At 40.7% G+C, this 27,530-nt stretch overlaps 1 protein-coding gene across 2 annotated transcripts; it reads left to right on the top strand.

The window, feature by feature from the left end:
* LOC128438645 (pikachurin) lies at positions 1-25,627 on the top strand. Of its 2 annotated transcripts, XM_053421259.1 has the most exons (26): positions 1-106; positions 5,079-5,188; positions 6,550-6,636; positions 7,369-7,395; positions 7,598-7,715; positions 7,824-7,959; positions 11,338-11,504; positions 14,154-14,228; positions 15,344-15,456; positions 16,688-16,920; positions 18,562-18,749; positions 18,847-18,947; positions 19,033-19,133; positions 19,307-19,451; positions 19,794-19,983; positions 20,886-21,011; positions 21,472-21,715; positions 21,811-21,922; positions 22,393-22,509; positions 22,606-22,786; positions 23,267-23,290; positions 23,491-23,569; positions 23,774-23,917; positions 24,427-24,510; positions 25,154-25,257; positions 25,350-25,627. In XM_053421259.1, the coding sequence occupies exons 1-26, from the start codon at positions 1-3 to the stop codon at positions 25,499-25,501; spliced, it is 3,264 nt and encodes a 1,087-aa protein (XP_053277234.1). In that variant the 3' UTR covers positions 25,502-25,627. The 2 variants fall into 2 exon arrangements, with proteins under 2 accessions (XP_053277234.1, XP_053277235.1); XM_053421260.1 differs by lacking the exon at positions 14,154-14,228.
* Positions 25,628-27,530: the final 1,903 nt, after the last annotated feature.

Raw genomic sequence — 27,530 nt, 5'->3', positions numbered from 1 at the left:
ATGGAGTCCACATGTAAAGAAAGGAATCTTCTTTACTTACTTCTCTTTGCAATATGCACAGCCAGCGTTTGCCTTTGTGCTAGGAGGACCAATGCTCGGAGAGCTGGTAAGTTCAACTAAAATCAAATAATAGAAGGTATAATAATAATTATTATTATAATCAATGAACATTTGAAATCTATTTTGAAACTTTGTGCACGGGGCATATTTTGCGTGTGTATCTTTATGTGTTAATGAAATATTTTTCTTTTTTTTAAACTTCACATTTGAATTATTAGATGAAACATAACATTGCAACAACATTTCACAATAAAACTGATATTATTTGTGACTTTTACCTTCTTCTTATGTGTTACTTTTTAACAATTAAGGCTAATTGTCAAAATAAAAGTTACTTTTCTACAACAAAACACATTGTTCATCATGTTACTTTGTCCATTTCCACCTCGATGATGAGCATCACTACACTGCATCTTAACCATAGTAAGCAAACAGCATTTGTTAATCTAAGCTGCAGTTGAAACACTTAATATCTGGCATGTTTGAACTAGGACTCATGACTTAAAGAACAACGAAATGATTAACAATTTCTGACATTTAAAAATAGCTTTTATTTCCTTATTTATTTCCTATGTATCTTTAAAGATTTTTTTAAAGAAAATTTAAGCCAACACCACTCCCATCCTCAAACTTCCCAACATGCTCCTTTTGACAGAAAACCCTTGTTGATTCTGTCATTTCCACAGAGTCTTTTCTTCCTCTACCCCACTGCATGCGTCCCTGTCTCTATATCTCTTAGTTATCTTCTGAACACTTCTTTGTCTTCCCAGTTTCTTTCCCTCCTCTCTTTCTTTACTCTCCGTTTTCTCTTGCTGTCTGATATGATTCTCCCTCCCTCACTCTTTTTGGACCTACAGGCCATTCACAAGCAGACCAATACGTCTGTCTGTCAGCACAGAAAACTCACTGCAGTCGAGACTGCCACACCGAGCGCGGCTTTAGTTCTGTCTCCATGACTGCCAGTGACATTTGTGTGTGTTTTTTTTGTTGTTGTTTTGAGGTATTTTTGCCTCATTCTGCCGAGGAGGGGAATGTAAACAGGCTTTGGCATCTAAATCAAACATCATATCACAGAACTGGTTTAAATGGAAGATGGTCCTACTTTTTTAATTTTACTCTTATTATAATGTACTGTATATCTTATTTAGAAGTTTCTAACGAATGAGAAAATGCCTTTTAAATCATCTTCTCCCATCGCCTCACACCTGATACACAACTTTATTAGGTGAAAGCGTTGGAATGAAGAGGCAATGAAAATGTAACAACAGATTATCCTTTCAGATGCAGTGTTTATGTGTTATTCCCAAAGCCGTGCTGGAGAGCAGCACAGCAGCACGCTTCTTTGTGCTGATTCAATTTTGGATGACTCAGACCTGGAAAGAGCAGCACTTGTCGATGACGGAGATTTAGAATTAGACTGATAGAAAACGTGGCCTGTTCACAAACAACCAGATATTTGAATTTGAGACTGGATTTTTGTTGAGATCAAGTGAGATCAAGGGTTTGTATAAATGCGGCAGAAGCAATAAAATCTCTAGAGAAACCAGTGTAATGAAAAAACAAAAGGCTTTATATTTACACAGCCAATAAGTAATGACAAATTAAAGTATGATCTAGATTGTTAGATGTATTTTTGAATTTTTAAATTCATTGTGGTTGTTGAAGTGTTTATTCTATTGTTCATCTAAAAGGGAGCACGCTGACAAGTTTAAGTGGAAATGCAAAATGCAAAATGTCCCTATCAGTATATTAATTAATTAAAATATAAATAAAAATGTCACATGCAGATATTGGTATTAGTCTCCAATATCGAGTATTAGCGGAGTTATCATTTGAACATTTCTTCTAGCTTAGATTTACAGAGTATAATTGGTAGTTTTAAAATTATATCTTTATTTTGCCATTTCTTCACCTCATTACCTTATCTGTTATAAAGACGCCACATGTTTGGTCCATTTAGAAAAGGCCTATTTGTAGGATGTGACATATGAGATGTTCCTGTGTGCTCCTGCTGCCTTATGCTTTATCAATAGTGTGCTTTTTCTCACCGTTATGGCCTTTTTGGTCCCAGTGAACAGTGACCTTTAGTGTACAGTGACATGATAAGCTACTCAAGTTGACAAATGTCAGGACCTCAAAGCCTGAGTGTGGGGAGACCTGACCTCATCTGTCTCAAGGGAGCTGTAAATGCTTCTGGCTCTTTGTGGTTTCACAAGTAGAAGCTGCGGTCATATTGGCAGTTGTCGATGTATTGGTGAGTCTTTGTACTGACCCTCACCTATGTTCACACAGGCTGGTGAATATCACTAGATTCAGTCTCCAGGTCAGTGTGAGTTGTGGCACCGACCAGAATTGAGCAACTAATCTTTTCTTCGATATGAATCAAGTTTACACCGGTACGTTCTGCCTTGGGACACTAGTCCGACACGACAAAAGCTGTCCCCTTGTCCTGGCCGACAGCCTTTATATGTTATCAGACCAACTGTCAATCATATATATCAAAGCAGTATATATCTTTTAATAGGGTTACAAAATCAGGTTGTAAAAATGCCAGCAACCCGTGTGGTCTATGTACGGCTCGCTGTCCCTCGACATTTCTCATACGTGCCAAAGTGAAAGAACACAAAAGAGACATTATTGGTGGGGGAAGAGGAAACACAACGCATCACCATGCCGACGCATTATATTGATGTGATAAGCACTCTAAATTTAGTCCAAACTTACTCTTGAAGCCGAAATAACCTCGATACAGGTGCTGCCATCTTACACTTTCAACACACTTGTGATCGTGGAGCAGAGCCTCGGTATCGAGGTCCAGAAAATACAAGAAAATGAAGGCTTGAATATACATCAGTGAGTTTAACGAGTATTTCTGACTGACATCTTACCAAATGGTTTGTAAGGTTGTGTTATCCCAACCTTCACAATTTATATGGTGTCCAGTTCTTCCAAAATAACAAATTCTATATCTTATTTTTATTTCAAAAAAGTATCCAAATGACCAGCTACAGGCTAGTGCCAATCAAACGAGGCAGTTAGCTCAAGAACAGCTTCATTAGCCACAGCAAGAGGCCCCCAGAGGAGGCACCAGGATCAATACTCAATCTCTTACCGACTCACATAATCCACCAGGTCCAGGGGTTTATGTTAAGCTTATCAGGATTCATATTGATTACAGATAACAATTTAACTCCAGGCTTTTGACTATTAAAATATGTACCCACACACATCTTGCACTACTGTAAGCTGCCGTATGTTGAAGTCCATAGAATATGATTTGAAGAAGCCCCCCCTCCCCTTCTAGCCGCAATAATTCTGGGAGTTCTCACCCGTACGCTCGCTGGGCCACTCCCCTGGGGAGACATGGATGATCAGGGAATTCAGCTGACATATTGAATTATCTGCTCCGATGGAAGAACAGGGAGAAGGGCTCGAGACAGGAGGAGGGATGTCAACAGGAGAGGAGTCAGGAGGGCGGCACAGGAGCGAGGCCGGCTTATTTTATCTGGGGGTCACAAGAAATAAGGAGGAGAGGAGAAAAAAAGTGCAAAGGAGAAGTGCAGGAGCTACATCTCTGAGTTCTGCTCTTCTATGTGTAGTTGTGTGTGATCTCCATGTCAGTGTAAATCAGTGATGTCCTTTTGTCACTTAGAGAAAGAACTCTAAACTAAATCTCTGATAGATATAACTATTAACATCAAATTAAATGCAGACAACCTAAATCTATTTTATGTAATAACAAAATCTACTTTGAAATCTCATATGTAGTAATTATATGAATAAGTGTAATTTAAAATAAACAATGATCAGCTTCTGATATCATTTTGAAGAGCTTTTTGATGGTCTGAATGTAGCAATCATCCACATGTGTACCTATTATGACATAAAGTGTATGTCTATGAGGCTCTGAGAGCTCTTGTGGGCTCATGTTTCACCATTAAAGCTTGGTAATGCATATATCAGGGGCTACGGTGATGTCATTTCTCTTTCTTGCTTCCACAAGAGCCTCCTGAAGGATTTTCAGACCAGGGCTCAGCGCTGGAATACAATCTCCTTAAGTGCCACAGAATCAGCCCGGTTTTGATCACGCGCTCCATGAAAATAATGACATCTGAAGTCAGAGTTAGTTGATATTATAAACCAGTGCATGAGGCTACTGGTTGTGTCCTCTCAAGTGGTTTCTTGTTTGCCCCTTTACAGAGACTCCGGTGAAATACAGTGTCGGCTATGTTCAAAATATCATTGGTTATTTTTGCTAGATTCTTCAACAGGTTTACCTTTAATAAACCTACATTAACACTTTTTTGGACACTGTATAAAAGCTGGAATCACAAAATCAACATGGTGTCAATGGCGAGCATGTTAGTTAAAAACTTGTTTAACACAAAATACTTGTTGTCCATAATTAGGCATATAAACATTTGGTACTTCCATGCAACAGCAGTCCCTTCACAGACTGTGGAGTCTTTATCAAGCGATGAGAGGAGAGGGGAGCAGCACAAGGGAGGATTTGGTGTTAGAGCGAAACCAAAATATCGCTTTGGCAACATTTCAGCTTTAACCAGAATTCCAAAAGGGGAAACTGATCAAATTAATATACAAATATATGTCAGGTGAAGAGACATGAGGAAATAACAGTTCTATCTCTCTCTATACTGTAGTTTCCCTTCTTTTAACCTATGTCATGTTTCTGGCCACCTGGTCAATGAGAAACCAATATTTGTCCTAATTTTAGCAAAATTTTGGTCTCCTCCACCAGGTCTGGAGGGAAATACCTGACGAGCTGAGGAGCTAAATCCTTCGCTCCATGCAGCGCTTATTTTGTAGAAAAGAGCTGACGGCTGTTATTTTGCGTGTTTCAATATAAACTAAAGCCAATAGATCAAATAAAAAAGTTTTAATAAGCAGCCTGATCACTATGAAACTTGCATGTTTCCTCTTGTTCATCCCTTGTTCCTTCCTTGTTCCTTCCTTGTTTCCCTGTCTCCTAACAATGTCTTTCTGTTTGTATGACCCAGATCGTCTGAGTCCTCCATTGGACATCCAGCTGGAGACAATCAACTGCACAGCCTTCAGTGTACGATGGAAGATGCCCCGGAGACACGTGAGCACCATCACTGGATACAAGGTATTATCCCAAATTGGGATTTTAAATGAATTAATGATTCAGTGAAAATTAAGGGCATCTGAGACTGAGCAATCATCACTCACCACCTAGAACCTTTAATAAAAAGTGAACAAAATGGTCTATGGTGGAGGTTTAACACATAATTTAATTCCAACATAAGTATATATATTATATAGCAATTTCAGTGTTTCTTGAACGGTCGCACATATAAATCTAGAGAATCCCCCCCCCCCCCCCCCCCCCCCCCGGAAATATTGAGAGAAATTGCTTCAAAACTAAAACAAAAGATAAGTAGCCGGCTAAAAGGGCTTGTCCCTCCATGTTGCTTTTAAGACCTCTCCTTCGTAGAAAGGAGTCTAAACAGGTAAACCATTTCTCACATATGTGACAAATCACATTTTCTGAAGGGAAGTTCATTTCCCTCTGCGAGCCACCGGTGTAGGTGGTGCCAATACTTGTTCTGCTTTTAAAGTGCTCCTCAAAGTCACTCTCCAGGAAGTAGACCTTGAGGGCTAGATTGGCATTTTAAAATTTGTGGTGTTTTGATGTAACCTTTTCATGGCCAAATCTGGGCTTTTTTTCAGAGGCAACCTAGTCTGGAAACATGTGGTCTCAAACCCGTGTTGTGTTTCACTCTAAGCGAGCTGCACTTACCTACGAATCCTAATGTTCCAAGACAGTATTTGATTTGAAAAAAGCTAATTATTTGATAGTTGGCTGTGGTACTTTTTACATTTCTTCGTGTGATAAGTGGAATTGAATACATTTTTTTCTTTTTTCATTCTGACACATTTGATTTATTTATACCCAGACATATAACCCCAAATTACAACTCAGTTCCTTCCTTCCTTCCTTCCTTCCTTCCTTCCTTCCTTCCTTCCTTCCTTCCTTCCTTCCTTCCTTCCTTCCTTCCTTCCTTCCTTCCTTCCTTCCCCCCATCCTTCCCTCCAGTGTTGTTTTGAGTCAAACATTAACAAAGTGTCGATCAAGTGTGGGTTTTTTATGTGTGTTTGTGAGTGTGTTTCTGTGTGTGATGCTTTTGACCATATGTCTACACTAAGAGGATTAGTCAGCTACCTAGCTTCGCCACGACTCACAGATAAACGTGCGTTCATTTAGCCAGTCACTCTGGAAGTTCCTTAAAAAATATGTCTCCTCACAGTATTTCCTCCTGATGACGCCATGTTTATATAGTGATTGAAGGAAAGGAGAAGCTTCCTTTAGCCAACGAAACAGATTCAACAGTTGTACATATCAATACATGTCAAAGCCAGCCCTACCAAAACAGTGTCACAAATTCCATGATTTTACTGGAATAAAAATAATCTGATAAGTGTTTGTATGTGTGGATATGGTTTTAGGTCTTCTACAATGAGATAAGGAACGGAAATCCATCGGAATCAGCATCTTTGATGGAGGTGCCACTCAGCTTGGACATGCTGACCACTGTAAGTGAATATAGAGGCTTTTAACTGTGCTTTTCTCTGGATGACACCTCCACATGAATAGTGAGCTTGCATCGAAATTTAAGAAAACTCTACTCAACAAAACCTTTGCAGTGCTGATTTATCAGAGCCTCAGAAGCAATATTTCCTTGAAAAAAACAAACGTAAAATAACAAATATTTAGAATATGAGTTAGGCCATATTCTAAATGTTTCTTATTCACAACAAATCCAGTGATAAGACTAGAAAACCTACAGTGATGTTATAACAAGATCTGTGTGTGTATCCAAAGCCTGATTCATCATATTCCTCTGTTCCATAGATCTCTGTTGTCCATAAAGTATTGAATCATATTACTTTGGTTGACATGTTGTAATTTTATGATGAAAATAATCCCTGTAGTTTATTGTAATGCACTGATCTGCTGCCTTTATACCAATGCAGCACATGCACTATCCTTACGTCTTATAGTTACATGTTTGTAGTTACTTCTTTAGAAGGTCATGGGTGATTGATTTTGTTAATGGAATTTGTTAACATAATATAACATAATAGCTGGATGCTTAACTTTTAATATTTGATCAATATTTATATTATATTTTATTTACAATGTCCTTAATATCACTGTTTCAATAAAACTCACTGACCACATCTGACCTGAGATGAAAGTTATGACAACACCTGTGCTGTTGTGCTCAAACATTGATGGACACCTCTGCTCCTCTTTTCTCAAAGGGCCAATTTGATGGACAGGCCAGTTTTGTAAGTATCATTTAAACATCTTCAGTGAAGTTGACCCTGTCACTGTTTTCATATATCGCAATTAACATTCTCTAGATAGATTTGACATACCTTCCACCTCCAGTCAGTTTATTTGATCATATTTATTTTGATTTGTTCTTGCTTATTTTTCCTTGTCTATCTGAATCTCTCCTCCCATTCCTCCACATCAACGGACTTCTAGGATGTGGACATCGGCGACCTGAAGGTGAACGCTAAGTACCGAGTCAGTGTTGGAGCGTACGGCTGGGCAGGGGAGGGCCGACCCAGCATGCCCAGGGACATCAGCACCGCCTCACATGGTAAGAATATGTGAGTAGTAGGAATCCATTATACAACTGGTGCCATTATTACTACCACTGTTTTATTAATAACTTGTCAATGAATATAATTTATCTCAACCCCGTCAGAAATGTGCATGCGCCCGTCTCCCCCTGCTCAGCCGGTTGTCATGGCTGTGTCCGACACGGAGCTGGCGTTGTCATGGCAGCAAGGAGAGAGTGAAGGAAGTGCACCCGTCCTTCACTTCCTGGTGGCCTACATCAGGTCAGTCAAAAATTATGAATCAACTTTCAGAAAAACTAATTAATGAAGCCTCATCAAACTCATCGGCACCGGCACATAGACACACATATACACACTCACAGGGACATATATTTGATCATACACTATCCATAACATAGAAAAGTGAAAAGCATTTAAAACCTGAAGTGGTCACGTCATGGAGTAAAACGCCCGGAGTGAGAAGCCGTGTTCCATTGATCGGTTTGCGAGGAAAAGTTTAAAAAAGCTGATCGGTTTTATCTGCTTCCTGTTCATCCTTTTAATTGACACACTTTTTGAAAGAGGACAAGTTGAGAGCTTTTCCCCTCAGCACTGGTCTAATGATAACCATGATCACAACTCAGATCGCCTGATGGGTCCATTATCCACAGCAAGGGTCAGGCCCCAAATTACAGCCAAGATCTCAAGACTTCTAAAGTAAATGTTGAGAAATTACAAAGATGATGCACACAGCTGGTAGAGTTTTAGATGTAATAGTACGGCCATTGAAATAATGGTATCTCAAAGCGATAGTTGGAGATTAATTTTCTCGCTGAGCGTTCGATAAGAAGATCAATACCACTCCCGGGCCTGTGAGGTAAATGTGCAGCTGGAAGCAGCAGCAGGCGGAAGCAGCTCTCCTGGTTCAGACTGGAGGTAACAGAATCCCCACACCAGCACCTCTGAAGCTCAGTGATTAAACTCCAGCTTTCATTAGTTGAAGCTCTACGCAGAGTGAAATATAAAAATAAAAATATCATCCCATCCTATTATCCCATGGGATGGGATGATATGGCCACAATATAATCTTATCAACATATATTTGACTTTTGTTACATTCCTACTGCTGAAAGATTTCCTGCACTAATTATAAATATTGTTCTATTTCCCAGCCCTGTATATATAAAACAATAAGTTTTGGTTTTAAAACTAGAATTAACAACAAATCTGTGAGCGGTAGAGGTGCTGGTAGGCCTGAACACCAGGTTAACAGAGCTGAGTGACGCCCTGGTTCTTAAACAGGTGGGAAAGTACGGTGGCCCTGAAAGCTCAACGAACGGCAACTTAAGAAAACACATGCAAGTTGACAAAACACCAGCAAAGTAAAAAAACATCTTCATCAATTTCACAACACAACACAACACATTACAGCAACGCGCTGCAAAAAGAGAAAAGCGCTGCAAATACCGGAACGAGCTGCAAATAGAGAAACGCGCAGCAAATACCGTAACGCGTTGCAAAAAGCCAAACGCGCAGCAAGAAGAGGCCACAACACAACGGAAGTGTTTCCAGGGGACAGCTAAAAGTGATGGACACTGCTGCCACAAAAACGTCCAATACACCATAGAAATTCGGTTCCACACAGGGTTCGGCCACCCACGGCTCTTCGGCCCCTCTGCAGTGGCTGTACAGTACAATGTTGTGCATATGTTTAGCGAACGCTGAACTTAACGAATCAGTTTTCACATTATTAACGTGAACGTAACGATAAACGTGAGTGAACGTCACGTACATTTTTAAAATCATCACCGTATCAGGCCATCATGAAATACCAGGAGCGGGCGAGTCTGTGTGCGTGTGTGTGTGTGTTTGTGTGTGTGTGTGTGTGTGTGTTTGCATGTGTTTTCTTAAGTTGCCGTTCGTTGAGCTTTCAGGGCCACCGTAGGAAAGGGATTTCGATCTTTTAATTTTCCAAAAGGCTGAACTGTTTGTTCAGATGCAGAATATGAATCAAGCTTTTTAACCATGAACAACATACTAATGGATGAATTTAATAGGAACTGTGGAATTCTACAGGAGACATTAATTCTATATAGATATGATAGCTAATGGATTTTTTTATTTCTGAGCACAATACGGCGGAGTGCTTTACTGACACAACATAATCAAACAGTATGAAGCATCACACTAAGAGATAATTAACTTCTTTCTAAACTTTTGTCTGTTTATATATATATATATATTTAGATAGATGCACGTTTAGCCTATACCTAAACAGACTCTCTGCATCCTCCCATTTTACATGTCTACAACACAGAATCCACAGCTCTCTTTTTACAGAGAATCCCGTGAGTCTCTGCTGGTCTGTTCAGTGTAACCGTGTGTATTTTGACATGAGGGTCAGTTGGGACATAAGACAGAGCGAACGCCAGCCTCTGTCTAGTCATGTCCAGCCTCAAACACATCAACACTTCACACACACACACACAATCCTCCAATGTCTCAACAAGTCCTCAGGCTGCGACGTCGAGGAAGTTGAGGTCAGAAATAATGGGCCTGGAGTCATCTCATGATTTGATATAATTGGTAGATTGAAATTTAAAATGCTGCTGCCACACATTTTTCTCTTCTAAGAACAAAAAATGTAAATAAGCATTAAAAAAGAACAATGGCCTTCATGGTGTAAAGTTAACACCCTGTGATTGAGGAAGGAGAGAGAGAGAGGGGCAGAGGGACACTGTCACTTCCTATGACAGAGCAACAGGAATCAGTGTCTGTTTTTGCTTGTGGGGGCATTTTTCACACAAAAGAGACATCTCATCGGCAATTCTTTCTGCTCTCACATCAAAAGAGGTCCGGCTGAAGAGAAACATTGAGCGGTGATGAAGACGACTCTATTCAGCGGATAGCTGTAGCTGCAGGCGCCCGGATTCAGCACACAAACACAGCAGCTGGAGATGCTATCCTCAAAATATATAAGTTCAGGAGTTCATTATTTTGATTTTAATGCTTTCAGGCTTAAAGGGCCCCCAAAAAAGTAACACAGAGAAAACAAAAACGTATCAATTAATTGCTTGTTTTGTTTCAAGTTATCAGTATTTTTATGTCTTTGAATTATTCAGAGCTACAACTTAGAGTAATTGTTTCCCCTGCAATCATTTCCCTGCACATGTTCAGGTCCACGGAACAGCAGGAGGAACAAAACATCCATCCTTCACAAAAGCATCTCATCATCCTCAATACAATTATTGTTGTAATGTTTTATTCTTTTGATTTTGGGGGGAACGAATCAACTAAAAACCAGCGATGATTTATTAAATGTAGAAAACAGAGAATGTAAAACAAAGAAACTGCTAGATTCTTTAGGTTTTTACAATTTTAAGCTGAGACCTTTTTAGACCTCTCAAAGACAATAAGGAATTCAGTTTAGGTCAATTACAACAAATATGAAGGAATATGGAAGACCCTGAATTACTTCTTATTATATATAGGTATATACAAATTATAGTATTAACCTTAAAATGCCATGTTATCTATCAAACTAAAAACAGTGGCAGTAGGTATACATTGAATTTCACCCAATTAAGACTCCATAGAAACATGTATAATGATCCATTTGATTATGTTTTTGAGTTGTGATGCATGCCCTTTTCTCCTCAGGCCAGAAATGGACACGGAGTGGACTTATATCCGCGAGCCCATTGAGACTAACTCGATGGTTTTGAAGGGGTTAATGCCGGAGACGGAGTACCAGTTTGTTGTCAGGGCCGTCAACGTGCACGGACTGAGCCCACCCAGCAGCATCAACAACCCTGTGCGCACTCTAGGTAAGAAATGGCTTTGTTTTGTGATGAAAGCTTCGTCTCAGGCCCCTCGTTAGTCTGGTTTCCATCGCATCTGAAAAACAAAGTTTACTTTCAACAATACACCCACTCAGATCTAAACAGAGCAGCATTACAACAATATCCAGAATGATATCCCAATCAAACATTTACCCTGCTCAAACCCAATGTATAAACCTGAGTGTTACTGTGGAGACAGACACTTCCTTTTTCCACCAACATGAAGAAGAGAAGTTTTAAACTGTGTCAAAGTTTCTATCGAGCTTTCTCTCAGTCAGAGCGGAGGCAGCAGCCACATCACCGACAAGTATTCTAACTCTTTGTTTGCCTCTTTGTTGCATCCTATTATTTCCCTTTTTAACTTGTGTTTCACCTTGTAACTCTGTTTTGAAAGGTGCTATGGAAATAGAGTTTATATTTAGTATTATATTATGAATGTACTTTACTTTTTATATCAACATATTTTTTATTATTTTCAGTTTGGAACTGAAGCATATTTTTGCTATTATAAAGGTGTCATGACATAGCAGAGCAAGGGGACTTTATCTTATTAGCACCATTCAAACATGGCAATTAGAGGGTTTTACAGAGGAATAGAAATGTCTTTGCTAGGTTCACAAAACCTCTTCAAATCAACATGAAGATCATGTTGACATCCAAGTAAAACATGGAGGAGCATGAGTAAGATGAACACTGCTGAGTTCTAACTCATGCAAACTGTGCACAGTTGGACAGTTGGTCTCTCACTGTTCACTTGAATGTAGGACAGCGGCTGTTAGTGTGGCAGTGGGTTTTGTGTCTGTTGCTCTGGATTGACGGAGATACATTATTATTACATTATTTTTATGTAGTCAGCTGCTGGTGGTGTGTGGGGGAGGGGATGGTCAGGACTGATTGATATTAAAACACACACACACACACACACACACACACACAGGTGTATTACACATACACAGACTAAAAAACATGCAGTATTAGCGATGTCATAATGGATTGAGGGCCATGATATTCAATCAGCGTGCATACAGATTTGTGTGTGTGTGTGTGCATGTGTCGGTGTGTGTTTGTGTGTGTTTGTGTTTGTGTGTGTGTGTGTGTACTCATTTCCATCATCGCTTTGGGACCATTTCCTGCATAAACACTGACATGTCAGGACCAGTAGACCTCATGGGGACTAAAGCCTGGACCTAATGAGGCAAAACATCATTTGTGTGTGTGTATGATTGTTTTGCATATCAGGCATTAGCAGTGTGACAATATATGATTATTTTAAGTTAACCGTCAGAAACACATTCCGGCCACGCTTGCTTTACACCCTGCATTACCTGATGTCCCAGAGAGACAGAAGCCCAGCTAGAAAGTCGGACAGGGGAAGAGGTAATATGAAAGAAGCTGAGAATAATCATTGAAAGTTCCATGAAACAAGATAAATCGAGCGAGTCAGAGGAACCCAGGGAGACAGACGGACAGAAACCAAGAGATAGAGGAGCGTGGTTTCTCAGCAGGGGATAAAAGCGGGTTACGTTCGAGTCTCATCAGACAGGATTAAGGACAGGATGCCAGACCCCTTCTCTGCCCATCCGCACCCCTGATGAATGCACACGCACAGACACACTACTTGCATGCAGGCACACAATGCACCACTTCTTGAGTGAACAGCGGGGGTGGGTGTTGAATGACTGACTGACATACTTTTCTTGTTGTTGCTCTCTGTGAGAGCATGTGTGTGTGTGCGTGTCTGTGTGTGTGTGTGTTTCTTCTAAGAAACAGTGTGGTATGGATTGAGGGGGATTGTTACACAACAGTAGATTAGTTTGTGGGGGGATTCTTTTCTTCTTCTTTTTGGCTGACCCCCGTCTCCCTGCATGCTAGCACTTAGTACTCAGGATTTAATGTTATTAGGCAGCACAAATTAGCACTTTAAATCTTGGCATCAATTTAAGCTTTAAGGTCAAATATCCACAAGATATTTGATAAGAGAAATGTGTATAGGTAGATATCATTGCATGATACTGTAGAATTAAGATAGATAAGGAGGTGGAGTAGTGAGGAGACAGAAGGGAGGAGATGCTGTTATGTAAGATAAGATTATGGGTCCTGAGGATAAGGTGAATGGGCAGAGAGCTGTTACATTGAACATGTACATTGTTTTGTGTCGAATTCTTAAACATCTTAGACTTAGAGAAAATACATCATTATATCAATGAGAAATATACAACAATTTGTAACAGCATACATATTATATTACATTGTACAAAAACTAAACCTTAAATGTATAATAACACAATTAGGTGAGGGGGACTCTTGGTTTACTGATAGCAGCTGAATTAAAATGAACCCTATTATATTTTTACTACATTCATCCTAATGATTGGTGTGGACACTGAGACAAAATACACTAATTACTAATAGAGCTTGACTGATATATTTGTTTGCTGATAATTGTGGCAGATATGAGCCTTGCAAAGACATATCTGTATAGGCTCAAGTTTGCCTAATACATAAAAAGTCTTAAACTTAAAACTTAAATTTAAACACAACATATTTTTACAGAGTTAACAATACAGAAAAGATGTGCGTTCCTGTTGGTTTCAGTCGTATTCACTGTCTGGCTTTATCTTTGCACATAATGAGCTTCCTACGGCGGAGTTCTGTACAGAGGAGACACCTTTCAGTATGTGGTGCAGCAGCCTTGGCTCAGGCTCACAGGTAGACTCACAGGTAGACTCACAGGTAGACTCACAGGTAGACTCACAGGTAGACTCACAGGTAGACTCACAGGTAGACTCACAGGTAGACTCACAGGTAGACTCACAGGCCTTCATCACAGCAGACATTGTCCCCATTGTCCCTCTAGCTAAGGCCCATGGCTCTGCTGCCGTCAAGAGTCCCACTCATTATATACGTACACAGGCATGTCAAAATGTCTCCTGTGAAAAAGACCTATTGAGAAACTGTGCTATTATTGTCTAATGTTTCATCATCATCATTATAAAGTATGGTCACCCAACATCGCCATTATTCATTTCTGACCAAAATATCCTTGTCACTCATTGATGGAGATAACTGCAAATGGAGGAAAAAGTCCAAACCTGGATACTGATGGTTTCGTGGTATTTGTGTGTTACCATTGAGGATCTGCCTTTGCCCGCCAGTTGCCACTTAAACAAATAATCCTGTAAAAAAATGTTGACATTTGATGAGGCGGATAGAAGAGCTCGGCTTTGACACAACAACCACAATGTCTTGAGCTAAATTCAATAATAAAAAAAAAATACTAACAATTTAGTAGGAGTTAAATGGCACCTACTTATAGCACTTTGTAGTTTTGCTTTATTTTGAAGAAATTGAACTTTGTTGATTCTTGTTGTTCTGGGTTTGTACCCTCGGGGAATGCACTTATTGTTAGTCGCTTTGGATAAAAGCGTCAGCTAAATGAAATGTAATGTAATATAATGTAATATAACTTTCGTTGTATAGCGCCAAATCACAACGTACAGCCCCTTTACATCCTAAGGTTAACAGTTAACGACAGCTGTTAATGTTGTGATAATCCTGAGCTCTGCAGAAGATATTTTCCTAAAAACTGAGCCCAATGGTATAGACATATTCATGCTACAAACCCAATATGAAGTAAATTTGGACTTTACAGTACGTTTGCACTGTCACTCCCTCAGTTTCTTGTTTTCTAATGGTGTCATTCTCTGAACTGCATTAACTGTTTTTAACTCATTTGACATTCCAACCATTAAAAACGACACCTCGTGTCCTTTCACTGTTTGTAGTAATAGCCATGTAATAACCGCCACTCTCCTTCTTAACAGGTGCGTCAGATGTTGGCAGTGGTGATTATGGCCGGTACATCACCGATCCCGGGACCAAAGACGACGATGGCTTCGACGTCGATGACTCTGATTACGACATCTTTATCGAGGAGGTGGGTCTTTACCTGAGAGAGTGGGATGGTAATAATTAGGGATGCACCGATTTATCGGCCGAACATCGGTAGCGGCCAATATTCGCCTCGTTTACTGATATCGGCTTATCGGTAATAAACTTGACTTTCACCGATATCATTGGCCGATGTTCATATTTGTGGTAAAACCGCTGGCCACGTGCCGCGGCTGGGGGAGCAGTCCCTCCGTCGCCCTCCTCTCCGCGGCCAGAGGCTCAGTGTGCGGCACCGGGAGGTCCTCATCCGGTGGCACCTCACGGCGTCACTGGTGCGGGGTCTTTCTTTCTCTTGGACCGCGGGGCGGTGTCCATCGCCGGCGCGGAAGTTGGAGGGGACCGGGTACGCGGTCAGCGTGTCGGGCCCTTCTCGCGGATCACCTCAGCTACGGCGACCGCTGGGGAACCCTCCGGCTGGCGCCTAGCAGCTGACTGAGAACTGGTGCGGACCAGGGGAATCCGACTGTTTAATTAAAACAAGCATCGCGAAGGGCCACGGTGGGTGTTGACGCGATGTGATTTCTGCCCGACACTCAAAACAGGTAAAACTGAGGAGGGCTTGTTAAGTTATCTTGACTCACGCAGTGTAACTTGGTGTAAAAAGTATGAGCGCAGCGTCTGTTAAAGTACTTTATTCTCATGTGCACCGGCTCTATTCATCCGTCTCATGCACAGGTAACAAGGGAACTGACAACATAATACACACAGAAGCCGTAACACATCTTATAAACGGGCAATACTGCTACCGTAAATCAATGAGAAGAGCGTTCTCTATAATGATACTTTAACAGGGCTGTTTTAGACAGGGTAAAAAGGTGCTGTTTTCAAAGTATTTTGACCAAAATATGTTACAGACATTTCATTAAGATCCCAAGGAACCATTTGAACTTGCGGTAAAATGGGCATAATATGTCTCTGTTAAATAAAGTTTAGTTAAATCAAAGATTGTTTCATAAATCTGATTCAATCTGTGCTCATTAAAAGATAAGAGTGATGAAGGGCTGAAATTTTTTTAAATAGTGCTTTCTAAATAATGACTTAATTATTTTTCTGGCACAAAAGGGTGAATATCGGTATCGGTATCGGCTATCGGCCAGATTGTTATTTTAAATATCGGTATCAGTATCGGCCAAGAATTTCCATATCGGTGCATCCCTAGTAATAATGGAAAGTTGTATCTTATTCTTTAATTTCCTTACTCTTCTGCCCCCCATTAGTTAAAGCCATTCCCAGATACTGATGCAGACAACAGGAAATCCCAGCTCCGCTCTCGCTCTGGTACGCCATCTGGTCGAAACGTTGTTTACCGTATGAACACCATCGCTCCTCCCAACGTTACTGCCCCACCAGTTTCCACCGTCCCAGACTTCTCAGACCTGATCTTCGACACCACCTCAGAGCCGAGTACCACCCTTGACACCACAACCACTGCCCAACTCACCACCACCAGGTAAGATGTACCCCAGAAGTCTCTGGCTTTTCCTTTGTAAGCTTTACTTTACTGGTGATGTACAGTTAATGGTAACGGGCATCAGTAACTGGAGAAGGTGGTGCCTTTTATAGGAAGAGTTGAACACTCTAAGTGTTTGCAGATGGAGACCAACAAACAGGTCTATCAAGAAGTTATTTTTCTATCTTAACAAATACACATCTTACTGGTTTTCCTCTGGGTCTTTGATTGCAAGATTGCTGACTTACCTGGCTTTCTACAGAAGCCTTCCATATTTTCTTTCTCATGCTCTTTCACTTAATTACGTGATAAAGATGGTGATTTCTGCAGCGAAATATCACATCAATTTGAGCTGTCAGTCTGCCGGACTGTGATGAACGTCATGTCATTAACAGGGGCAAATAGAAGCTGGCCTAATTTGCCATCGCTCATTTGAGTGAATATGTAGCTTTTTGCAACATTTTTCTTTCCAGAGGAAGAAAAGCTACGTGTATAAATACAATGAACGTGCTATTAACTTAACTTCTGAGATTGAACACCAAGGCACTACTGAGGATATTTTTTTGAGTGGATATTTTCCCCGTTTCAAAAACACCTTCCTTCGGCATCAAGTTCCTTTTACAAAATGTCACTTTCCTTACGGAGATTAAAAAGATAACTACAAATGCTCAAACAAGCATACCGGGCCAGTAGGTGGCGATAGAGTCTACATTAACGGTCCAAGTAGTATCAGGTGAGGCAGACGCCCAGAAATGCCGGTAGTGTAGTGCAGCAATGTTATGTTTAGCTGCAAATTCTGTAAACCCTAGCAGTGTTTACCAAACGTAGAGCAACCGGTATAGTTGTAGTTAGTGTAGCATTTTTTTAGTTTCTGACACATGTTCAATACAGAAGGCAAAAGTGGACATGTGTGAAGGGAGCTGTGACGTCACTGTTTCCCATTAACCTTTTTGTTAGGCTTCCACAGAGCAAGGACCCAATCGCAGACTTAGATGCCAAAAGATACTTCTTTATTTAACAAAAATAGGAAAACCAAGGAATCCAAAAAGGCAAAAAATGACAAGAGCCAGAAACAGAAAATCCAATTCAATAACTTGGCAAAACAGAGTTCTTAAGAGGCTCAAAAAATCAGGGAGTCCAAAATCAGAGAGTCCAAAATCATACCAGATAACAGAGTTCACAAATAGCAGTATCCAGGCATTGCTTCTTCACAGTCAAAAAATGATGAGACAATCCGACAGTGGACAACAGAAAGACTGGGCTTAAATAGAAGGGGAAACAAAGACAAGACACAGGTGAACTAATTAGGCAAACACTCAGGTTGACGATGGGGAACAGGTGAGGGAGAAAAAGAGCGGGAAGCCGTAGAGGGCGGAGTCTCAGGACAATAACAAATAACATCCTAACCACAACAAGCACATGACAACACATGACAACACAAATAAACAGGGGGAAAGACATGACATAACAAAACACAGGCAGGATGCACAAGGGAAAATGTCTTAAACCACCAGGGTCTTAACACTTTTGGAAAATCTGTTCATTGCAGGGAGTTTGTAATAATCTCAGTTTCAGTGACTTTAAATACCATTTGCGTGTGGATGAGCTTTCTCCTTATCTTCCTGTTTGAATCCACCTTAGCATCACGCTGCCGACCACCACCACCATACCGACCATGTCCCCCTGGAAGGGTGACGTGCCTCGTGTGTACGACCTGACCTGCGATGACACCGTGTGCCCCCCCGACAGCTTCTGTCTCAGTGATTACGACAGTGGAGGTTCTCGCTGCCACTGTAACCTCGGACGAAGAGGAGACGATTGCTCTGAGGGTGAGGGAATTGTGGTTCAGTTGAAAAAAATTGTTTGCACCTATTTCCATCAGCTCATGATTATATTATGGATTTATCTTTTGTTCTTCTTCTTCAGTGGTGTCAATGAACTTTCCCCGGTTCCATGGCTACTCTCACATGACCTTTGAACCCTTAAAAAACTCTTACCAGACCTTCCAGATCACGGTGGAGTTCAAGGTAAGATAGTGTGCTGCTTTTACACTATTATGCTCAACTTGACAGTGGTGAAGCATGTATTTGAAACAGCGTGTGTGTGGTGCAGACAGACTCTGAGGATGGCTTGCTGCTGTACTGTGGAGAGAACGAGCAGGGTAGAGGAGACTTCACCTCTTTGGCCTTGGTACGAGGCAAACTTCACTACAGGTGAGGGGGAGAGTGACTCACATCTTGTAGCCTATTTCCAGTGTGCAGCACTCTGGGGTTTAGATTCTCCAAGGAAAGAAACACTTCAGGATAATGTGAGCTGTTACATAAATGGACTGCATTACATCTTACCACTCCAGGGGCTTGATTGCCTTTGACTTTTGTGTGAACAGGTTTAACTGTGGCACCGGAGCAGCTCAGATAGTCAGTGAGAGTCGTGTTGTTCCTGGTCAGTGGCACACGGTCACTGTCTTCAGAGACGGCATGAGCGGCTGGCTTCGTATGGACAACGACACCCCAATATCTGGACGCGCACAGGTAACAACAGATAATATAGAAAATGTACTTTCAATTGTTTCATGTTTGGTAAGTTGTCGTATATATATCCAGTAGGCTGTGGTAGATGATGCAAAGCGTGCATTGCATAAAATTATCTTATAAGTGAGCTAAACAATACTGGTATTTCTATACATTTTGTATAAGTTTAACCCTAACTCTAACCGATATTGATGAGCTTCCCCTCTCCTGTTAGTGTTAATAACAACAAAGGATATGTTATCTACTACTCACAATTGGTGTTCCAGGGATCAGATCATCAGAAGTACTGAGGAGTGTGTTTACAGTACTAACGGGTGCTGTGTGTTTCTCTTGCTGTTTCAGGGCCAATACACAAAGATCACCTTCCGCTCCCCGCTGTATTTGGGGGGATCCCCGAGTGCTTATTGGCTGGTCAGGGCGACGGGGACCAATCGTGGCTTTGTCGGCTGCATTCAGAGTCTGAGCATCAACAACAAGGCCACAGACATCAGGCCGTGGCCTCTGGGTAGAGCTCTGAGTGGAGCTGATATAAGTGAGGGCTGTTTGTTTTTGGCTGCTGCCAGTGTCGTGGAGTTCTTATCCATATTCCTCATAGTGCGCTGGTTCTCTTAGGTTTCTGTGTTCAGCTGGGTCGTTTAATATTAGTTTTAAAGGTTCTGTTATGATGATAGACTGATCGATCAGTCAGGCAATCAATTAGCACCAAGGGCGTTTTGAGATAAGCTGCCAATGCTTGCCTCCCCCCCCCCCCCCCCCCCCCAATGTCAGCTGGCACTGACTCAAGTCCCCTCCCCAACCTCAGAAGAGGGTTGAATTTAGCATCTTGATTATCATTACAAAAAAATATGAACAACTTAATATTGTCAATATATAAATCAGCCATTGGCCACCTTCTTCTCTAAAAATCTGCTTAAACTTATTTTGGCCTATACATTTTATAAAGTCCTTTGAATTGTGGATGGCAAAAACAAAAATCTGACTAGCATACCATGACACAGCCTGTTGCTATTGAAAGCAGTTGCTACCAAAAACAACAAGTTTGATTATATTTTATAAATACAGTAACTATATAAAACTTCAGTCTTAAAATGTCTCTTCTTCCTGCCTTGGAAGTGTGTATACACCCAGTTGGAAATGATGTGACTGCTGTTTTCACCAGGTATCTAATAAGTAATTCAAATCTGAATATTTATGACTTGAACAAATGACAGAAACCACATTTAAGGAACTTTATTTTGACATCCACTTTATTTTCTTTAGTCCATGTTCCATACCACTAACAATGCGAAGGCAGGGTTTTAGCCTACATCATAGCTTTTGACCTCATTTTTGGGGATCTATCAATGCGTCCATGTTTTTTTTGTTGTCATTGGTAGAGATATAAATGCTGGTTGTGCCCTAATCCCCTCTCATCCCCTTCCTGCTCTGCACCAGGTGAGTGCAGCGACAGCGTGTGTGACCTGGTCAGCTGTGCTAATGGCGGCGTCTGCTTCGCAAACCGCGCTGATGGCTACATCTGCCTGTGCCCACTCGGCTTCAGGGGAGCACTTTGCGAAGAGGGTGAGTCAACCCCGGTTTCCCTTTTCGTCACACCTACACACAGAGCAGTCATTTGTCTTGTTTACAGACGGGTTGTAGCTTCAAATGCAGTAAGTGAAGTCCCTGTGGTTGGATCTTACCCAGTGGCTGCCATAAACTGTCACGCAGACCTTTTAAGGTAATTGCTGAACAGTTAAGTGCTATATAAAGAAAATTGGTTGAGATGAGGATTATTATTTCTCCTATCGAGGCGCTGAGGGACTAATTAAATGTCAAACCAGAATTTTGAAAATATAACCTTCCACTTTCTTTTTATCCTCCCCATATCTTTTCTTGCATTTTTCTTCTTGTCTCATCAACGTCTCCTCCTCTTCACTCTTAATCTTTTTATTACAAAAACGCCTTTTTTTACCCTATGGCTCAAATCCTTTTTACCTGCCCGCCCTTTTGTTTTCTCTTGTCCTCTTGTCAAACTCATCAGGCTTCTCACTGTCCTCGCCGCTCTTCAATGAGACAGTGTTTTCGTACGTGGTCATCCCCTGGCCTCAGTCCTCTCAGAGTTATCTGTCCTTCACGGAGTTCGAGATCACGTTCCGACCATCGATGCCCGACGGGATGCTGCTGTACAGTGATGACGCCGGCAGCGGGGACTTCCTGGCTATAAACATGGTGGACAGATACGTGGAGTTCAGATTTGACTGCGGCTCTGGAGGAGCAGTCATAAGGTGCTGGACAGATCTCCTGCTTTTTCTATTGTGCGTTTTACATTCTTCTTCCTTAAGTAGATGTTTCCAACTGAATGTGATGACCTGTGCTACAGGAGTGAGGAGCAGATCAGTCTGGACACATGGCATGAGCTGAGGGTGTCTCGCACAGCGAAGAGTGGTATCCTTCAGGTGGACAGCCAGAGGCCAAGGGAAGGAATTGCTGAGGTATTTAGCCTCTATACCTGTTGCATAAAGCTGGTTTGTGTTATTTTTCACCACAAGAGGGCAGAAAATATTACGATAACCTCTGCAATGGAGGACTCACACACTATTATTTGCAGATGGCTGTTTACTAACGCTTGTAGAAGATGCAAAGAAATATGGGTGCAGCACTGAAGTCACCTTGTGAATCTGTAATATTTAATTATCATGAACGCCTGGTTTGGTTTCGCCCTCTGGCTCCAGAGATAAATATCAGGCTGATTCAATTTCAAAAACATAATTTCAGTTATTAAACATAATGTAGAAACATCACAGAACAAAAAGCTATTATTACATAAAATTCCAATGACATATAAAGGTTAAAAATTAACCTCTGTTACATGTGATGTGCCTGAGGAGTGGGAATTATATAAATGTATTTTTTTGGGCTAGATTATTCATGAATGGTTGTGATAATGAATCTTTCTCTTCAGGGAGCTTTTACTCAGATCAACTGCAGCTCCCCTCTCTATATTGGAGGAGTACCAGCATATGATAAAACCAAGAGGACGGCAGGTGTAATCAAGCCCTTCTCTGGAATTATTCAGAAGGTAGTGTTATGTATAATCCATAAATATTTTATCTCTGACAACAGTCTTTTTGAATTTTTACACCATGTCTCACTTCATCTAAATCGTCCTCCCCAGCTGATACTCAATGACCGCACCATCCCAATAACAACTGCCACTGCCGGTGGTGTGAACGTGGCGAACTCCGCACACCCCTGTGTGGAAAGTCCCTGCGCCAACGGAGGAACCTGCAGACCAAAGTGGGACGGATACGAGTGTGACTGTCCCTTAGGCTACGATGGCAGGCACTGCCAGAAAGGTCAGTTACAGAAGGCGACACGATCCTTCCTATATGAATTTTAAGCAGGTTATTTGATCAATTATAATTTATAGACCAGCACATCCCAAAGGTCGATGGGACTGTATTCATTTACAGAGCATTTCACAGTTCATTGCATTGGGACTAGAGAAAAGCAATAACCAAATCGGGTTATTCATAACAGTGAGAGATACAATGTGCTTTAAATATCTACTTTTAGCATTTTTAGTTAACCTAAACCTAAAAAACAACAAATTTCAGCCATTAACTCTCTTTATTAGAAACAATTTTAGAGAAATTAATGTTTCTGTTTGTGCAGAATTTATGGCTTTAACAATGTGAGGAAATCTTTCCTCTTCTCGTGGATTAAATGATTTTTCTCTCAATTATCATGTAATTTCATGTGAAATACTGCACTGGACGTTTTAATCCCTTAAACCTATTTATGCCTTCTGTGTTTTTAATGCTTTCACTGAACAGAGTGTGGGAATTACTGTTTGAACAGTAAGTTTTCTTGGATGAATAAAAAAACAAAAACATCTTAACTTTTGACTTTATCTTTGAGAATATGTGTGTTTCCCTCTGTATTCATTCATACTGTAGTTTGTGTTGCTGCCTAGCTGTAGCCAGTAGATGATAACATGACATGATGATGCTGCCCCCTTGTGATGGAATGAAGTACATGCAGTATTTTCTCTGCACAGCTGTGACTGAAGCCATTGAGATCCCACAGTTCATTGGGCGGAGTTACCTGACTTACGATAACAGAGATATCCTCAAAAGGTCAGTTTTACAACCTTTACTTAATACAACTGACAAACCTGGTGTTTTTTTAAAGTAAATAGGTTCTAATTTGAAATCTTGAAACATTTCACTATCACTACACTAATGATGAGTAATGTTTCTTACAGTCACAGTAAAGGTGTTCATGCTGTAATCTAACTTACCGGCTTGTATTTGATCACATGTAAACATTTCTCCTTTCAGGGCCTCGGGATCCAGGACCAACCTTTTCATTCGTTTTAGGAGCACAGTCCAGGACGGCCTGTTGATGTGGCGAGGAGACAGTCCAATGAGACCCAACAGTGACTTCCTGTCTATGGGGCTTCGGGACGGCGCTCTAATCTTCAGGTACTTGTTTAATAACTACTCATGATTACTAGTACAGGAGAGTATTTGGGCTAAACATAAGAGAAAATATATAATGTCCTATTTGAAGAAATATATTTTTTAATTCTGTGAGATCGGTAAAGTCAAGGTTAAGAATAAAAATACGATTTATACTGTCAATGTTTTTCAGCTTTCATTTTCGATATTTCGTCTTCATTCTAAAAATAGTATTTTTACCTTTTTCTTAACATTTTGAATTCATGCTCGAAATGCAAACATTTAAAATCCTCCCCTGATTTACTTCAATGTTATACTTGACATTTTAACTGTATTCTTGAAATGAATTGTGAATAAAAAAGCTGGGGGAAAGCTGGGGGAAAACGGGCAGACACTTGTACCACCAAAGTGGAGAGGGGAACAAAAGCACTCTGAGTCAGAGTGGATAAAACCTTTTAGAGAACCAGGATTCATCTACTCAGCATCATTCACTCCAGTGTAAGTAACTTGACTCGTTGTATATGTTGTTCCAGCTATAACCTGGGCAGTGGTGCAGCTGACATCATTGTCAACGGGACCTTTAGCGATGGGAAGTGGCACCGAGTCAAAGCTGTGAGGTAAGCTCTAAAAAAAATCCATGAAGAATTCCCATCAAAGGTTTCTCTGTTGTTGTGATCACTAAAACTACAGATATTGTTTAGGTCTATCTATCCAATTGCTTCAAGGCATTTCTGGTCTCTGACCGTTGATAGCTCCCCTCGTAAATCTAAAATGAAAGGGGTTCCACACCCTTTCGCCAACTGGTCTGTTGATGCCACAGAACTCTGACATATTATGATGTTAAAGATTGATATGGACATTTATACATCAAACACATATGGAGCAATATTAGCATTATCTTAGACACAAAAATCAGAAAACAGAGACTTGAAGGATGTCAGATTTCTCTGCAGTGCTGAGGGAAAACCGAGTTAAGTTATAATTCCTTGTGCTCTCCTCCCAATGATGAACCCCTTGCACCTCCCAGACAGTAATTTGATCAGTAATTTGATCTGAACTAATCCATACAAGTATTGATTGGTGTGGCTTTAAGGAAAGGTTATTTGGTAATCTTCTGCAGAAGAATGGTAATAGTCTGTCCACGTGGAAATTGAAAAACCCAAGGACAAATTTAATTCCTTTAATTACTTGGTGAAAGCAGAAAAGGTAATCACTGTAAAAAGAAGTGGGTTTCATCTTCACCATCACTTCTCTCCGCAGGGACGGCCAGTCAGGCAAACTGACAGTCGATGACTATGGAGCGAAGACGGGGAGGTCGCCCGGCAAGATGAGACAACTCAACATCAACGGACCCTTATATGTTGGTGGGTGAAGCTCAAGATATATCATGTCACACGATGTTTTCACATGTTCTCTTCACTCTAATGTCTGTTTTCTCTGTGTGCTCCTTCTGAAGGTGGCATGAAAGAAATCGCTCTGCACACAAACAGACAGTACATGGGCGGCTTGGTGGGCTGCGTGTCCCACTTCACACTCTCCACTGATTATCACTTGGCGCTGGTGGAGGACGCTGCCGACGGCAAGAACATCAACACCTGCTCTAACTAGAAACTAGCTCCGGCAGACGAAGAGTCCCTCTCCAACGCAGCACGTCCATCAGCTGACTCGTCTTCTTCAAACCAGCACCAAACGAGTGAAAACAATATCAATTTTAAACTTAAAGTGGAAAAAACATCTACGCTACTTTGAGTCACAGGAGCCATTCAAGTGGCTGCTGTGTGCAACGTTCCCAAACCGACGTTTTGCTTTAGCATTGACAACGTGATGAATTGCTCTAAAAACCAGTTTGGACACATGACATCAGCAAAAAACAACAACTAAACAACCAGAGGATATTACAAAGCACAAGTACTCTGTGAAAGGAGGGGAAATTCTTAGCGTTGTGTGTGATGTGGGTCTTTGAAAAACCTTTTTGAAGGACATTTTTCATGGGATGATTCCAATACTTACCTTTTTTTTCTTCTTTTTTTTCACTGTAAATCCTTATTTGATTGCTGGAAGAACCAAGAGATTCGAGGGATCAGGAGTCATCACAAGTTTTCCATGAATCCGACCTAGAGCGGCGAGCAGAGATAAACTGCTTTGTAGAGGATTTGGGTTTTGGCCCTAGAGGATTTCTTTTGTTTTTGTTGTGCATTTGTGTTCTTGTTCGTGATGTGTTATCAGTCTGTAGACGAGCATTTTCTAAAGTCTTGATTGATGTCAGGTTTTTAAAGGTTGCTAGTTTTGGAGGGGGAGGGGGGAGGGCGGTGGATCAGCTGCACAACAGTTGTTTCTTTTTACTTTCTTTTAGTTTAACGTGCTTCTTTTTTTGGAACTCTCAGATGCTAGTCACATGAAAGTCTGGTGTTGACACGGTGAAGCAGCCAAAATCCTGGAGAACGTGTGCGTGACACAAGGCTGCTGCTGGTATTTGACGGGAAGCCGCAGCGCTGTGGCCACTGAGCTTTTCTATCTCTTGTTTTCACACCAGAGGAAAATAGATCTATCCGTTCATGTATTTTATAAATATTTATAGGAAGAAAATTGATAGCTTCACTTGTTTAAAGTTTGAATTCGTCATAAATTCTGTTATAAATCAACCGTTTTTATATTGATTTACTTAAAGTTATGTGAAGACAGACAAATGGCTTTTTATGGCCTGAAGCATTTTCAAAAAATGTATACAAATTTGAAAAGAGTTTAATTCAACGAAAAGCACCATGTGACAGGAGTGTGACTGGAGAGGACGTGCACTGAGTGATCCACCACAGGGTGATTGGCTGTATCACATCTTGACTGTATGTATGTGATGAAACAGTAACTAGAATAGGAACACGTTGATGTTGCCTCTGTGTTGTCAGCACATGTTTTCTGAAGCTCCATTTAAAGCTTTAAGTTTCTAGGTTCATGATTGTGGCCAACTTTGTTACTTAGTGAAGCCAGACGATCCAGATTTGTGCAAAGAACTGACCTGGGAGCAGCTGAATCAGGATGAACAAAAGGGAGCACCAAACAACATCAAGCCTTAAAATCCCCAGAAAAATTGAAATGAGCGATCAAGGTGCTTATTTACAGCCACTTCCCATTGCAAGATGATCAAATACATGAAGGAAGTTAAATAATGTTAAACTGGTTTTCAAGCGAGGTCTACTTTTTTAATGGTAACACATCTACAGTGACCTGTCGACAACTCTGCATATAACCAAACTAACCAAACAGACTGACAATTAAATGCTTCTACATGAACAGTCGTCTTCTTTATTTTCAGGACACGGGCTGATTTCAAATGCATCAGTTTATAATACATTATAAAAATATATGACAAAAATATCCTGAGAATTTGACTTCATAAGCAAATAAGCAAATTCCATTGAGCTTTCTGCCCTTATACTGTGGGCATATATGGTCGTTTGAGTGACTGACATTTTTCAAGGTCTGAAGTGAGCAATAAAATAACGTTACACTCAGTAATATTCTTAAAAGTCAACAGGGAATGATTTGGCTGAAGACAAACAATGACTATTTAAAAAAGAAATCTGCATATCGAGTATGGAGGTGAGTGAAATGTAAAGCTTCGTTGCATAAACAAATCTTC

The sequence above is a fragment of the Pleuronectes platessa genome, chromosome 4, assembly GCF_947347685.1.
Source record: "Pleuronectes platessa chromosome 4, fPlePla1.1, whole genome shotgun sequence".
NCBI lineage: Eukaryota > Metazoa > Chordata > Actinopteri > Pleuronectiformes > Pleuronectidae > Pleuronectes > Pleuronectes platessa.
Note: the sequence above shows the minus strand (reverse complement) of the source record. Positions and strands in the feature narration are given on the sequence as shown.

Coding starts and splice junctions, on each gene's coding strand:
- LOC128438645 (XM_053421259.1), top strand. CDS start 1: ATGGAGTCCACATGTAAAGAAAGGAATCTTCTTTACTTACTTCTCTTT. Junction 7,396..7,597: donor TTGATGGACAGGCCAGTTTT/GTAAGTATCATT, acceptor ACGGACTTCTAG/GATGTGGACATCGGCGACCT. Junction 7,960..11,337: donor TTCCTGGTGGCCTACATCAG/GTCAGTCAAAAA, acceptor TTTTCTCCTCAG/GCCAGAAATGGACACGGAGT.